The sequence below is a fragment of the Palaemon carinicauda genome, unplaced genomic scaffold (genome assembly GCF_036898095.1).
Source record: "Palaemon carinicauda isolate YSFRI2023 unplaced genomic scaffold, ASM3689809v2 scaffold481, whole genome shotgun sequence".
In the NCBI taxonomy this organism is placed as follows: domain Eukaryota; kingdom Metazoa; phylum Arthropoda; class Malacostraca; order Decapoda; family Palaemonidae; genus Palaemon; species Palaemon carinicauda.
In genome coordinates, this window is record NW_027171741.1 from 60,887 (window position 1) to 77,089 (window position 16,203).

Below are 16,203 nucleotides of genomic sequence, written 5' to 3' on the forward strand. Positions count from 1 at the left end.
AGGATTTTTCGCAACAAGTTGCGATTAGGATGTCTGGACATCTGCGAAAATCATCAGCATCTGTCTACCAGGCAAAGTGGAAAGTCTTCTGTGGTTGGTGTCGTGGAAGGGGTATCTCTCCACTCGATGCCACTATTCCAGCAATAGCGGAGTTCCACTTGTATTTGCGGGAAGAAAATGCGCCTTTCAGTCTCGGGGGTGAAAAGCTATCGCTCAGCCTTAAGTCTAGCCTTCAGGCTCAAAGAAATTATCTTTTCTTCCTCGCTGGAACTTTCCCTACTCATACGAGGTTATGAACTTACCTGCCCTCAGTCGGATGTGAGACCACCTCCATGGAACGTGGTTAGAGTTCTCAGGTCTCTTAGGAGACCTCACTATGAACCATTACGCCAGGCTTCAGTTTTCCACCTAACTTGGAAGACGGTGTTCTTACTACCTTTGGCTTCGGCCAAGCGAGTCAATGAACTTCATGGTCTCTCTTATGACATCACCCATGCAAGGGTATGGGGGGGGAGGTAACATTCAAATTCGTCCCTGAGTTTGGTGCTAAGACTCAAAATCAGGGGGTTCCGGACACTCGGTTCGACTCCTTCCGGATTCGAGTCTCCGTTGTGTAACAGATGTCCCAGACCTTCTCCTACTGTGCCCAGTAAGGAGTCTGAGGCTATATCTCAGAAGAATGGCTGCAGTCCGTCCCCAGGTGCAAGCATTGTTAGCACTGGGAGGATTAAGAGAAGGGTCACCAAGAACACCATCTCTGCATGGATTCGTAGGGTGATTCATCTGTCCCTGAGTCCAGACCCTCCTCCGTCACGACGCCCTAGAGCACGTGATGTCAGGGGCGTAGCTATGTCCCTGGCCTTCAAGAGAAATTTCTCAGTGACACAGGTCCTTCAAGCTGGGGTGTGGAAACGTCAGACGACCTTCACAGCCCACTACCTGCACGACGTGACCCAAAGGAGGCTCGATACGTTTTCTATCGGCCCTGTGGTGGCTGCACAACAGCTGGTTTAAAACCTCAGGCTCCTTAGTGGACAAGTAGCAGAAGGTTAAGGGCATTGTTACCCGGTCTTAATCTGCATGAATGAAAAGATTTGTCTGGCCCTTACTCTTTTCTTCATCCTCCCCTCTCTTGGGGCAAGCAGCATCCTGGGTTCTCTGCACAGCTGACCTCAAACCACTGCAGGTAAACCATGTTTCCTTGTGTTCCGAGTATTAAGATAATACTGTCACGTCCCTATACCCTGACGAGGTGGTATTGGGAGAGTCCTAGCCTAAAGTTTCCTTCTAAGGGACTACAGGTCAACTTCCTAGGACGAGTCACACTTTATTTTACCTTCACACACAGCTTGCGTAGGCCGCAGTCCTTGCGTAGCAAGGTTCTAGCGAGGTGCAGGGACTTCTTATTGCTGAGTGCGAACACACTCAAATATTGAGTCCCCGGGCAAAGCCAAAAGCCAGTACTGGCAGGGACTTTCCACCCTTCCTAATGGGTGAGTCACCCCTATTAAATAGCGTGGTTTGTATGTCAGTTACGGAACAAAGGACAAATTCGTAGGTAATTTGTATTTTTCCTAACTACAAGCCTTAGCTATTTAATCAAACTTGCCCGCCAGCCCTATCCCCCTCGAAGTCCTACCTTCAAGCAAAGTGAGCTCAAGCACAGGTGTGTGTGAGGGGGGAGGGGGGGGGGGGGGGGTTAGCAGGCTACCCCCCTACCCTCCCCTAACTAGCGGTGGGGTAGTAAACCCTCGTTAAAATTTTAATGGCTCGTCATTTCAGCTACGAATGGCTCGTCATTTCAGCTACGAATGGCTCGTCATTTCAGCTACGCCGAAAGTAATAACCCCTATTAAATAGCTAAGGTCTGTATAGTTAGGAAAAATACAAATTACCTATGAATTTGTCATGTTCATCTGTGTATTTTAAATTCTGCATCATCTGTATACTGTATAGCCCAGTTGCTCCTCCAGAGCATTTCAAATCTTTTGCAATCTGTGCACAGTCCAGTTGTTCATCTAGTAGCCTACATTTCAAATCCTGTGCACTCTGTATAGGCCTACCTTTAACTTATTCAAGAATGGAAATGATCCCTTTTTATTATATGTTTTTCAGTGGCATATTCTATCTTTATATGTTGGGCATATATAGCCTTTTAGGTCAATCATATGGCAATGGTGCTCTATAGTAAATTGAAAATGAACCCAACATTGATTGTAACACCAAATAAATATATCCGTGCTCAGGATTCCTTCAAATTTCATCATTTTCAGAGCTCAAGTTTTCGAGCATGTTATAGAATGTTTGATGCATAGTATTGTAGAATTTAAATAATTCTTCACACCTTGCCTTTGTTCCCCTCTCTGTTTGGTTTGAGAACCTAGATTTGGCTGGGTGTGACTACCTCTGCACATCTAAACTTTTCATTATCACTTGTGTTATTGAAATATTATGGGGGATTAGTGTAAGTACGTATAATATTCCCAATTAGCGGGTTCAACTACCAAAGCAAAGGTTAGCTTTACACTATGCCTAGTTTCATTTCCACTAAGATTGACATATCTGATAATTTACATCATGGCCAGAACTAATCTTGCAATTCGTTGGTATTATTTGCTAGCCAGATATTGTTTTGTATAGAATACTGGTGTGGCATCACCCCCACCAAAATAATGAGGAATCCACCATATTGTTTCTGGTCTAATGACAAACTTCATTACTTAATGAGACCTTGTTGGAAGCCACCCAGGTTCTGTCAAGATCATTTACTGCATTAAAGAGTGCGTGGCATATCGCTCACTTGCGACGTCATAACTCAAAAAAATGTATTTTTGAGTTGTCCATATAGACATATTCATCTTCAAATGCTGATTATTTTGGCAAAAGTGTCATAATTGTAGCTAAAAAATTGATCGCTAGAGGCGCTTAATGTCCTAACGACATAACATAACACGAGTGTTTTAATTGATTAAAACGGATGTCCTGAAAAATAGCTATTTTTGAGTTATGACGACATTGTCGCAAACGAGCGATATGTGACTATGACTACATTATTTCCGTACTAATGGCTTTGACTCTTTGGGACTTTTGATCTTAAGTGGCGTGTATTGGGTATGTATGAAAATTTTTGTACTATATCATAGCTGCACAGAGCCTCCTCATCTAGTTTAGCAGCTTAATAGCAAGTAGAACTTCATTGCTTTGGTTTATGCCCATTCCTTTAACTACACAGTATCTGCAGGGAAAAGCAATTTTAACTGGTTACGTTGTTAAATTTAGGAGGAAATTTCACCAGTTTGAAAGAGTTTGGGCTATTTTGTCACCCTTCTCATGACTGTTTTTGCTCTTGTACATACATACATATACCAAAGGCACTTCCCCCAATTTTGGGGGGTAGCCGACATCAACAAAGAAACAAAACAAAAAGGGGACCTCTACTCTCTACGTTCCTTCAGCCTAACCAGGGACTCAACCGAGTTCAGCTGGTACTGCTAGGGTGCCACAGCCCAACCTCCCACATTATCCACCACAGATGAAGCTTCATAATGCTGAATCCCCTACTGCTGCTACCTCCGCGGTCATCTAAGGCACCGGAGGAAGCAGCAGGGCCTACCGGAACTGCGTCACAATCGCTCGCCATTCATTCCTATTTCTAGCACGCTCTCTTGCCTCTCTCACATCTATCCTCCTATCACCCAGAGCTTTCTTCACACCATCCATCCACCCAAACCTTGGCCTTCCTCTTGTACTTCTCCCATCAACTCTTGCATTCATCACCTTCTTTAGCAGACAACCATTTTCCATTCTCTCAACATGGCCAAACCACCTCAACACATTCATATCCACTCTAGCCGCTAACTCATTTCTTACACCCGTTCTCTCCCTCACCACTTCGTTCCTAACCCTATCTACTCGAGATACACCAGCCATACTCCTTAGACACTTCATCTCAAACACATTCAATTTCTGTCTCTCCATCACTTTCATTCCCCACATATCCGATCCATACATCACAGTTGGTACAATCACTTTCTCATATAGAACTCTCTTTACATTCATGCCCAACCCTCTATTTTTTACTACTCCCTTAACTGCCCCCAACACTTTGCAACCTTCATTCATTCCCTGACGTACATCTGCTTTCACTCCACCATTTGCTGCAACAACAGACCCCAAGTACTTGAACTGATCCACCTCCTCAAGTAACTCTCCATTCAACATGACATTCAACCTTGCACCACCTTCCCTTCTCGTACATCTCATAACCTTACTCTTACCCACATTAACTCTCAACTTCCTTCTCTCACACACCCTCCCAAATTCTGTCACTAGTCGGTCAAGCTTCTCTTCTGTGTCTGCTACCAGTACAGTATCATCCGCAAACAACAACTGATTTACCTCCCATTCATGGTCATTCTCGCCTACCTGTTTTAATCCTCGTCCAAACACTCGAGCATTCACCTCTCTCACCACTCCATCAACATAAAAGTTAAACAACCACGGCGACATCACACATCCCTGTCTCAGCCCCACTCTCACCGGAAACCAATCGCTCACTTCATTTCCTATCCTAACACATGCTTTACTACCTTTGTAGAAACTTTTCACTGCTTGCAACAACCTTCCACCAACTCCATATAACCTCATCACATTCCACATTGCTTCCCTATCAACTCTATCATATGCTTTCTCCAGATCCATAAACGCAACATACACCTCCTTACCTTTTGCTAAATATTTCTCGCATATCTGCCTAACTGTAAAAATCTGATTCATACAGCCCCTACCTCTTCTAAAACCACCCTGTACTTCCAAGATTGTATTCTCTGTTTTATCCTTAATCCTATTAATCATTACTCTACCATACACTTTTCCCAACTACACTCAACAAACTAATACCTCTTGAATTACAACACTCATGCACATCTCCCTTACCCTTATATAGTGGTACAATACATGCACAAACCCAATCTACTGGTACCATTGACAACACAAAACACATATTAAACAATCTCACCAACCATTCAAGTACAGTCACACCCCCTTCCTTCAACATCTTAGCTTTCACACCATCCATACCAGATGCTTTTCCTACTCTCGTTTCATCTAGTGCTCTCCTCACTTCCTCTATTGTAATCTCTCTCTCATTCTCATCTCCCATCACTGGCACCTCAACACCTGCAACAGCAATTATATCTGCCTCCCTATTATCCTCAACATTCAGCAAACTTTCAAAATATTCCGCCCACCTTTTCCTTGCCTCCTCTCCTTTTAACAACCTTCCATTTCCATCTTTCACTGTCTCTTCAATTCTTGCGCCAGCCTTCCTTACTCTCTTCACTTTTTTGCTCTTGTAGAAAGTTTATTTTCCTGTTTTATGCTGTGTATTTTGTCTAGGTACAAGTAATACTTTTATTGTAGGGACATTCCTTCTGTCAAATCTACTTTGTTTTTTATGTTTTACTTTTAATGTTTTTGTTGGTCTCATCTTGGTTAGTTTTCTTACACACATAAAAACATAACACAGCTGGATTATGGAAACAAATATCTTAATGGAATGTAAAAGCAATTTTTATGCCAATCTGACAAACTTGAAACAATGTAGTTCATAGGTGGCAATTTATATTTATGAATTTGGGCCATTTGCCTTTTCACCACGGCCAGGAAGGCCATTTGGTATCTATGTACAATCTGGAGGAAAACCACATTGTTTTATTATGAAGTAAATGGAAGGAAGAAAACAGGAATGAGGGTATAGTAAAGGCAAATGTGTGAATGCAGCTATGGGCCAAGAGGATGCTGGAAAGGCCTTTTAGTAATACCTACTGTATAGTATATTCCACAAGGTGCACTTACGGCGCTACCACCTTCATCGGGATTAGGTAGGTGTGTGCCTATGTAATATTTATCTTGTAAGGACACCGCTCCCTTCGTCGTCCAGAACAGTGCTAAGGACAGTGAGACGAGCGTCACCAAGATCAACTATACTTTATTCAAATGTGCATGGGAGTATATTACAAGGTGCGGACGGAAAGGTAGGATGGCGCTGGCGCCATATCAGATTGAATTGCCCGCCAAAATATATGTTTTCTTACACTTACAAATATACGAATTATGAGTTAACAGAAACATGTGATGAAATAATACATATGTCAAAATGTAGCTCTGATAGAGCGGAATACATATACATGGGAAACCACGGTGTGGTGAAAGGAGAATTCAAATAAATAAACAGTTTGTTGATTTTCTGGACGACGAAGGGAGCGGTGTCCTTACAATCTGCCTTATAGGCAGGGCTTAATAAAGAAGTTATCCTCAGGAAAATTGTGTTCTTTTTATGGATTAACTTGAAGTTACTAGAGCTAGAAAAAATATCAGCTGGGCTAATTTATGAGCAAAGAATTTCATAAGAAGCTACTGTTACTAGAGTTTTCCTTCTATTTAACCATCCGTTGAAAGGATGAAACGTAACATCAACAATAAACTAACCTCACTTATGCTTTATTGGCTACTGCCGGTTATTACTTGTGCTATGAAATATGGAATTTCTCCCAGCCCCTCTCCTGGCAGACCAATCAGCTCTTGACTTTTTACATATGACTTTAGATTATTTTGTCTGTTCATTGAGCAAATTTAGTTTAGTTTTAAAATCCTTGTTAAAATCAGATTATCAGAGGCACAGAACTCATTCCATTGAAAAATGTATAAAATCATTTCTGCACGGTATGAATGTTAAGAGATTTTTAACAGGTAGGTTACATTTCATTGTAAAATATTACTTTATGAATATATTTTTTATCAGTCAACTTTCCTGTGTGAAAAGCATAATACCACCCGACGTATTTCACTTATTAAGACGCACAGTATAAGTGGGATGCACATATTCAACTGGTCAAGATTATGTAAAAACTCTTAAATTATTGTTATAAGTGCATATATTACATTTTAACTGGCTATTAGCACTTCATTGTGCAAATGCAGTTTTCTCTGTTTCTCAATGCTAAATGGCTTCCCCAGCCCTGTGCTATACAGTCAGAACTCCATAAATGAAAATATAAGATATTATTTTCTAAAGTCCATTTTTGTCCCTTCCATTATATCTGGCAGTTTATATGATTTACATTTTAAAAAATGGGTTTCCTGTTGCTCTTATCTTTTGTCTCCTATTTCCTGTTTTGTGCTGTGTACTTTATGAAATTTTATTGTATGGGTTAATATTTTTTATGCATCAATTAATGGTTTGTTAGCATTTGGGTTAATTTCTTTTTTTATTTAGACTTATAATTCTCATATTCTTCAACTCCATTTCCACATTTGGCCTTGCTTTTCAATGTCAATTGTCATAATCTTTGTTTTATAACTATTTTCTTCTAGAAATTCGTGATTTTGGTAAAATAAAAATAAGATCATACTTTGATATTGAAAATTTTACATTATAAGGAAAATAATTAAAAGTGACCGCACAATACTCATTTATTTGCAAACTGAAGGATAGAACTTTTTCACTCAACATTGAGTGACTTTGATAAGTGACACAAACTAATTGTTGACAACAGAAAAAAAAAGAATTATTGACAATAAATTTTATTTATTTTATAGGTCTAGGATGAATGTGGTCTTCAGGGTTGGAGGAGCCAAAGGAAATGAAAATCTTGAAAAGAAATTCATTGACAATGCGGCTGCTGAAGGGTTGCTCTCTCTCAAAGGACACAGGTGAGATCAGAATTCTTGTAAATAAATGTCTTAGACAATGAACATCCAAAATTTGTTTTAACGAGAAAAAAATACTTTTTCTATTTTGAAGTAATATTCTGAGTGTAAGTTGAAAGTGGCCTTTAAAGCTAGCTAACAAAGTAATTGTTTGGTGACTGGTAGATTTTTAAAGAGGTTCAGCACACTTTCCTGTCTGCAAACGTTAACTTTTTCTTTGGTTGCTATCGAGAGCAGATGATTACAATGTGGTGAAGGAATCTGGACAATTAAGCCTATTTTTATACAAAGATGACTGCATTTTTTGGGGGAGATTTGAATACTTTTATGAAGGATTGATAAATGCTAAGTGTGTGGTTAAATTGCTTACATATACAGTGAAAAAAGGTGTTTGAACCTTTCCTGTGCTCTATTTACAGAGGCCACATTTGCAGTAAAAACCTTCCTTGTGATGAGGGTGCAGATGAATCACCGACAAAAATGCATTTGTTCCTACAGGAATACAAACTCTTCACTCTTTACAATGTATTTTTTCAGCATAGGTGGAATCTAGTCGTAAACTTAAATGTGAGGTGTCAATGCCCCTTCACTAGTTAACGGGCGGTAGATCAGCCACCCATCTCACACACTCGCCCAGTGGATTACGTCACTTTATGTTTCTGGCTCGGTCGAGTGAAGATGTGCTGTCTCGCTCTCCCGTTAACGCATAAATAATTACCAGTCCAAAATCTACACTTTTTTTTCTATTAATCTTAACCCTTTTACCCCCAGGCTATTTGGAAATTTCCAACCCTTAACCCCCAGGGGGTTATTTTTTTCCCAGCACACTTTGCAGTATATTTTTTTTAAATTGCTCTAACAGCCTTAGTTTTTGTCATAGAGAGGTCAGGTTGGTCTCATTCTCTTGGAAAATGCCTGAATTTTCTCAAAAAATTATAAAAAAATGAAGAAAAAAAATTTTTATAGCATTTTTTTGCAAGGACGTACCGGTACGTCCATGGGGGTAAAGGGATGGCTTTTGTGAAACGTACCAGTACGTCCTTTGGGGGTAAAAAGGTTAAAGGTGTATCTGGTCTGTTGAGGATTGCAACAATTGCTATGCCCTGCTTCAGCAGGCATGTTTCTCCCTTGTGACGAGTGTCGGGAGTGGCCATCCTGTACTTCCCAATCTTCTTGTTTGCCCATAAAGGGAATGTTTGGCATAGAGGAGTTTGAACACACATGCACTGCTCATGGTAGGACCAGTGCTGGGTCAGTATTCCCCACCCCTGTTGCTGAAGTCATGCTATATCCCTACTGCTGCTATTTCTGTAGGAGATATTGCTGTGGTAGCTTCTATATAACATGTACTGTTCTTGAAGTCTTCAGACAACCACCTAAGCTTTAACCTCTGTCACATTTAGAGACATTAGTGAGGGGTGTAGTAGTTGAAAAGAATGGCATTCTGTTGAGTTCTTCATCTCTCCCCCTCCCATGCCTTCTTCATAGTAATCTCCCTCTCAAGACTTTCAAGTAGTGAGAGATGATCTCAAAATCTTCTCGTTGCTGAAGGTACCATACGGTATAATGGGGTACAGTATCATCTTCCTCAAAGAGGGGTGACGAACACCATTTATATTCGATTGAATGTTGAGTTCATGTGAAATTCACGAGCATGCTTTTGCTCCTTGCTTTCCACATTCCCAGCAGAGGAATACTACCATGGATTCTTCTGGTGCTTGCGGTTCATCTTTACAGGTTGGACAGGAAAATGTGCATTACTGTATCTATGATGTTCAATCACTATGGTTATTTAAAACTGGTCCAGGTGATCTTTGGGTATGTGCACGACTGGTTACCTGTATTTAATATTGGGAATGATGTTCTCTAGGAGGCTTCCCCTGTGTATCATGGTGTTCATCAAGTCGGGAAATGTTTGTCCAAGCACAAGAAATAGTCCAGTTCTTCCAGCTTGTCTTCTGTTGCATATGTTTACAGTGGTGCTCATGTTGCCTTCTAATGCATTTTTGTGGTGCCTAGAGAGATAACAAGGTCAGATCTGTGTATGGGTGTCTAGTACTGTTGGATCTGGACGTTTGTCACTACAGTCACTTGGGGTAGTCACTAGGTCAGACTGATGTTTCTAGCCTTTTCATAGAAGAGAGGTGCTTTTCTTTTTCTTGATCTGCAGGTGATTTATTAGGGTCAGAGCATTTCATGCCTTTGGGACCCATACAGCCTGAGTTGGGGAGGTTTTTTTGAGAGAGTAATGGGTGAGTAAACTTTAAGGTTTACTCTTAGAGAAAAGTTCAGTTACTCATGGAGTGATGTACCAAGTTAATACTGTCTTTGGACCACAAACCTAGACTATTTCAGAGTGCCCCTCCAAGTTATTTCCTCCTCCTTTATCATGATGCCTGAAGCTATACAAAAGTTAAATCTCGCTGATTTATCAACAAGTAGATACGAACAGCCTTTCCCTCGATAGATTTAATGCATAATGGAAGTCTTTTTCTTCTGCTGAGTCAGAAGCTTGTAACCATGGTGTCCACCCCAGCTGCCATATGGTTACAACATTTGATGCTAAGTATTTGTGTACCTCACAGTCACCAGTGTGTCTTCCAAAATTTCAGGTTTTGATATTAAGAGGAAAGGCTTGGACTTTCCGTTTCCACTAGTCGGCTATCTTTTGGATGACATTATTTTTAAAACTATTTCTTTCAAGATCTCTGGGTCATTGATGAGAATGTCAGCCTTCCTTTATTGAAGAGTAGAACTCTGGGTAGTCTTAGCTCTTCATGAAGATTAAAGACTACCTTTTAAAGACATTCCCAGAGGTACAGTTGCTCTAGGACCAAAATCTATTTGATTTTTGACATGATCTAATTATAGCAAAGTACTTGAGAATACTGAAAGACATGACAGCAGTGAGGGTCCTTTTCCAGACTTGCCAGAAAATTTCAGTAGGTGACAGCATAGTTTGTGTTCACCATAAGCAATTAGGTTGCTTTTGGTAGATCATGCTCTGTCACCTTTCATCCTCTAGAAGAATTCCTTTCCTCATGTGTAATTTACCTATAGTCAGTGGTACCTGTATCGGTATTGGCCAATCTTCTGCAATCCTCCTTCACATCCTTTAGTTCTTAACCGGAAGATGAAAGATTTTACTTCTTAGCCAAGAGGTCAAAGACTATCTCACTAGGTGGCTTTATGGCAGGACATCCTTATAGTAATTCTTTAGTAGTTCCAACTTTTGGAGATGCATGCAGCATTTTGCAAGGTCTGCAAGCATTTTGAAATAAGTGAGCCATTCATTGATGCTGATGAGTGACAACACCTAGGTGGCAAATGTCAATAAGTGTGGGGTACGACAGCAATGCTGTCAAAATGCAGGGGGAGCAGTCTTCCTTCCCCTCTGCCTGCTTGTGAGATTAATAGTGAATAAGGGTTTTGTTAGCCACAGTTAATACAGGAAGGAAGGGCACCTAAGAAAACCATCTGCTTCAACTTTTGAGAGATTGTCTAGTCAGGGGCATTGTCCCCATCCCTCTTGTTTAAAGGATCTTTTAAATGCTCTTATTTCACTCTGATTGATAGTAGAAGGAACCCTACCCTCACTAAAATCAAGTGCTGATATGAAGTAATGCACTGATAGACCTGCAGAAGCTTGTGAGTGAGTGGAACTATCAGTGTGGTTGGTCTTTAACATAGAAACTCTAGTACAAAACCTCTTGTTCTCAAAACTTACCCAATACCCTCTCTCAACAAGGTATTGGGGACATAACAAAGTATTATTCTATACTTAGGAGGCACAAGGGAAATGAGTTATACCTTCAGCGAGGTGAGGTCAGCTATGCAGAGGCTTGCGGAGCTGTTACCCCAGAGGGGACAAGGTGAAAGGAAGAAAGGAGTCAATCATTCTTACACATTCACCCCAGACTAAACTGGGTAACCTCAGCTCTCAACCCTCTGCTACTTGTCCATCAAGGAGCCCGAGATGTTTAGAACATTTGTTGTGTGACCACCACAGGACCAATGGAAAAGGTCTCCATGTTCCTGTGGGTTACATCTTTGCAGGTAGTGGGCCGTGAAGGTCGATTGGCGCTTCCACACGCTCACTTACAGTATCTGTGCCACAGAGTACTTTTTCAAATGCCATGGACATAGCAACACCACTGACGTTACAAGCCCTGGGTCCTAGGGTGGAGGAGGGTCTAGATTGAGAGCAAACTCAATAGCCTTTCGATCCCGGAGGGGAAGCTAATCCTTTTGATCCTGCTCTTGACCTTCCCGTGCTGGTCAACAGTGCCAACACACGGGGCAAATTGGTGTCGTTCTTTTAAGATAACGCTAGAGACTCTTCACTGGGAAAAACCTCAGTTGAAAGGGTCTTCACTTACCAGAACGAAGAGACACTATCTGAAATGAGCTGCACCTAGGGTACAGCACACACGGATTTTGAGTCTTGGCAATCAACTCTGGGACGCCGCTGAGGATTACTTCTTCCCGTCTCCTAGAGTGGAAGACCTCAGAAGATGGATCATGCAACACACTAACTCTCTTGGTCAAAGCCCAAGTGTGTAGAAAGGGCCGTCTTCCATGTAAGAAAGAGATCTGCTGCCTGCCATAAAGGTTCGTAGAGTGGGGCCTTCAGGGACTGAAGGACACGAACCGTGTTCTCAGGAGGTTGAGTTCCGATGGAGGACAAGTTATCTCAAATTTTGGATGAGTAAAGGCATCGAAGGGAGAGAATCCCAGTGATGACATCAGTCACAAAGGACCGAACACTTCGCATCGAAGACCGATGCAGAGGTTTGCCTACGCATCTTTCCCTCAACTCGTTGCGAAAGGCCTCTCTGAGAGAGGTGGTGTAGGACCATTTCCAGGCGTGAAGTCAGAGCAAAGTTATGGCTTATAAAGTGTTGGCATGTGGCTGCTTGAAAGATAGTGTTGTGGAGGAAGATCTACCGGAACTCCGTCGGGAGCTGCAAAAAGTCCGGGAACCATTCTGCGTGATGCCGTAGTGAAGCTATTGGAGTCATTGATAAGATCTTGCTTATCCTGACTTGGCCGAGGACTTTCTCACCTGACCGAATGGGGGAAAAGGCGTACACCTCTAAGCTGCCCCACCGATCTTGGAACACATTTTATTCGAGGGCTTGGCGTTCTGGAACTGGGGAACGGTCGAGCAGGAGCCAGAAGGTTAACACTCCCTCGTAATGGGAGGCTCTCCAACACCTTGAGGCGAACCTCCTGGCAGCACTCGTTCCCATCAACAAGTATAGCGCTGAATGGCCTTTGATGCCCCAGTGCTTGGCTTAATGCCTAAATCCCATATTCAATTCAATTCAATCCCATCAACAAGTCTTGTTCAAGTTGAAGGTCAGCAACGAATGATACCTCGTAAGGTGAGCAGCTCACGACCTGCCACAGGAAGCGCAGGTCATTGACCAGAGCGGCCAAAGCCATCGGTCTTGCTTTCTACGTCACTGCCGTCTGTAGAAAAGGAAATAAAAGTTGTGATGAATTACAATTCATAACTCAGCTGCATAACATACTATTCGGGGAAGAAGTCACCTTCCTTGTGAGACAATTCCTCGAAAGGAAGCGGAACTGTTATAATCTTTAACTCAAGTACAAAACAATCACACAGGAGTGTTGAGTAACTGCCGGCCACACCCACGCAGGGGCAAGGTAGGAGAGGTAGTATCAACACAAAGATAACTCCTTTACGGCGCAGTCCGCCGAACACGTCAACAGTAATTAAAAGTTACAAGTATTTAACAACAATGTTTCAATATATACAGACATATATATGTACAAGATAAAAACACACAAAAGAATAAACTAAACAAAAAAACAATCAAGGCAGCATGTCCGTCCTCTACCAAGCCATAGAGTAAAGCGGTTCCTTAGTAGAGAGGTGTGAACGAGTTGGGTAGCCAGTCTACCCCAACACCCACCCGCCAACTAGCGGATGGGGTAGTTATCCCTCACTAAAATTATCATGGCTTGTCTTTCAGCTACGCCGAAAGTATACCCTTATAAATAGCGGATGGTTTGTATTTACGCTGGAACAAATATGATTTAGTTATACCATATTACATTATACCATTCGATAGTAGATTTTAGGTTTTGCAATTTTCATGTCAGATTTAAGTACAACTTTTTATTTTTCTTCTAATGAAATGCTTTTCCCACAGGTCTGTTGGTGGAATAAGAGCTTCTCTGTATAATGCAATTACAATTGAGGATGTTAAGAGACTGGCAGACTTTATGAAAAAATTCTGTGAAGAAAATAAAGCTTAAACATCTTGTGTATTTAGAAGAAAATTATGTAGTAGAAAAATTTTATATTTGAGATACACTATATACCTGTTCCTAATATCCAGTATTTAAGATATTTTTTTATATGACTTTGTTGATAATCTGCCACTATAAAAAATAACTAATGCAAATCCTGACGAAGAAAGCAACACGCACATTAGTAAAAAGTCTTTATATAATTTAACATAAGTACATTAAAGTCTTACAATGATTTTATGTGGGTTCAAGACTTGTTCCTCTTCTTATGACAAGAGGCTCTTTGTGGTACTCTTTCAAATTTTGCTGTATTGACCCCAAGCTTGGTAAGATTGGCCCTGCACCGTGCCACATGCTTGACCAAAGGACGGGGCAATCTTGTAATAACCCAGGCCCAGTCAGCGCGGAGACCAGGGAATTGGGTGCAGGAATACAGGCAGGCAATTGAAGTGTAGTCTGTGTACGTTATCCACAAACTTATTGGGGGCACTGTAAGGAGAATCAGAGTATTCACTAGATATGTTAATCATAATATGACATGACATTCTTAAATAAAATAAAAACTGAATCTCCATAAAAACTTGAAATATGACTTCTCTGGGTGTAATCTCAATTGTGAATAAAATATATCAAATAATATTAGTTTCATTTCTTTACAGTATATTTTAGGAAGTTTTATTTCTTTACAGTATATTTGAGGAAGAAATACTAAACTAGCCGAACTGCAGTTGCAAGAAAGAAAATTAAAAAAAAATAAAGCAAAGTACTTCCTCTCATCACAATGAGGAAGAATTACAGAGAAGGGGTGTAGAATTGCAGGACTTTGGTAAGGTGTGGCAGGAGGATAAACATGGATAAGATTGAGGTTATGATGAGCAGGAGGGAAGGTAGGGACAGAATAGCCATACATTTTTGAGGCTCTGTTATAAAACAGGAAGAACAATTTAGATACTTGGGGGTCTACTATAAGTCAGGAGGGAGGATGTGAGGCTGAAGTTGAGAATAGGAAAATAGCAGCATGGGAAAAGTGGGGGAGTGGTATGTCATAGGAAAATGCCAATCAAGCTAAAAGTTAAGATTTATAGCAGAGTAATTAGACCTGTGTTAATGTATAAATAGAAAATTTGGGCTCTAAGACTTAAGAAAAAAAACAAAGCTTGAGAGAACAGTGTTGAGAATGCAGAGGTAGATTTTGAGAACATCACTGCTTGAAAAGTGTAAAATTATGAATTAAGAAGAATGACTGGCAGAGTAAATATTACAGAGATGATGAGTGTCATAACAGATATGGTGTGAGCACGTGTTGAGGATGGATGGTGGGGAAGGGTGATATGGAGAGAAGGGGGTTTGATACACGACGATACCTTTGATAGAGGACATTGGAGAGGAGGCATCAGGCAACAAACCCCTTAATTAGGGGTTAAAGGTAGGAAAGGAGAAGTAGAAGAAGAGTTAGTTGAATTCTGGGTTTACTAATTTGGGCTGCTTGTGTGGAATTCATTGTACTTGATATTTGTGTATATTTTTCTTTATAGAGTATTTGAGTTACAGGTCTCTTGGCTACGTATATGACCTCGTGGTGTATCCTATCTAAGTTATGAAACTTTACAATATATCCTTTAGTCTAGTTCAGGAATACATTTGAGTAACTGCCACATTATGTCGCTGGGTAATTCTTATTATTTTATTTTTGTATTTGCTCTCATGGTTAAGATGTCTGCTTCCTTACGGCTGTAAATTTGTATAATAATGAAATACATTTGGTTATCCCAGTTATCTTTGTCCCTTCCATTTCATATGTGAATGTGTCTTGTTGATAATTTTGGACAGCCCCGGTAAGTGGATTTCAAGATATTGATTAACCCAGAAATATCATTAAAGAGAGAAAGTTAAGATATAAATACCCTGGGCAAGTGATAATAGCGGGTGTTCTCCCTTTTTCCTAATGTACTGTACTGCAAAGGTGAAGATCCTCTTTTTTGAATCATAGCCAGTAGGGAGAATTTAGAGTAAATCAAAGTCTATACCCACAACACTGCTCCCTTTCTCACTTTCAGCAAAGATGTCTGTAAAGTAATTTCCTGTTCAGCATCTAACTAGGGTCACTAAGACGGATCTCAAATAGAACCTAAGAGTGGGATGGAATAAGTACTGACAAATTTAAACAGGAGTTTTAAAGATTTGATGGACAGAAGAAGCTTGCTTCGAGTG

At 40.8% G+C, this 16,203-nt stretch overlaps 2 protein-coding genes across 3 annotated transcripts in view; one reads left to right on the forward strand and one right to left on the reverse strand.

Annotated features, from left to right (window-relative positions):
• LOC137637000 (probable phosphoserine aminotransferase) overlaps positions 1-14,629 on the forward strand; it is a 68,886-nt gene extending 54,257 nt beyond the window's left edge. Inside the window, exons 7-8 of the mRNA XM_068369314.1 lie at positions 7,600-7,713; positions 13,893-14,629. Of these exons, the coding sequence (XP_068225415.1) occupies positions 7,600-7,713; positions 13,893-13,998 (220 nt within the window). The 3' untranslated portion in view covers positions 13,999-14,629. The remainder of the gene's footprint in view (positions 1-7,599; positions 7,714-13,892) is intronic.
• LOC137637001 (crustacyanin-A2 subunit-like) overlaps positions 14,240-16,203 on the reverse strand; it is a 46,455-nt gene continuing 44,491 nt past the window's right edge. For both annotated transcript variants that reach the window (XM_068369315.1, XM_068369316.1), the window contains exon 5: positions 14,240-14,481. In XM_068369315.1, the coding sequence (XP_068225416.1) occupies positions 14,240-14,481 (242 nt within the window). The remainder of the gene's footprint in view (positions 14,482-16,203) is intronic.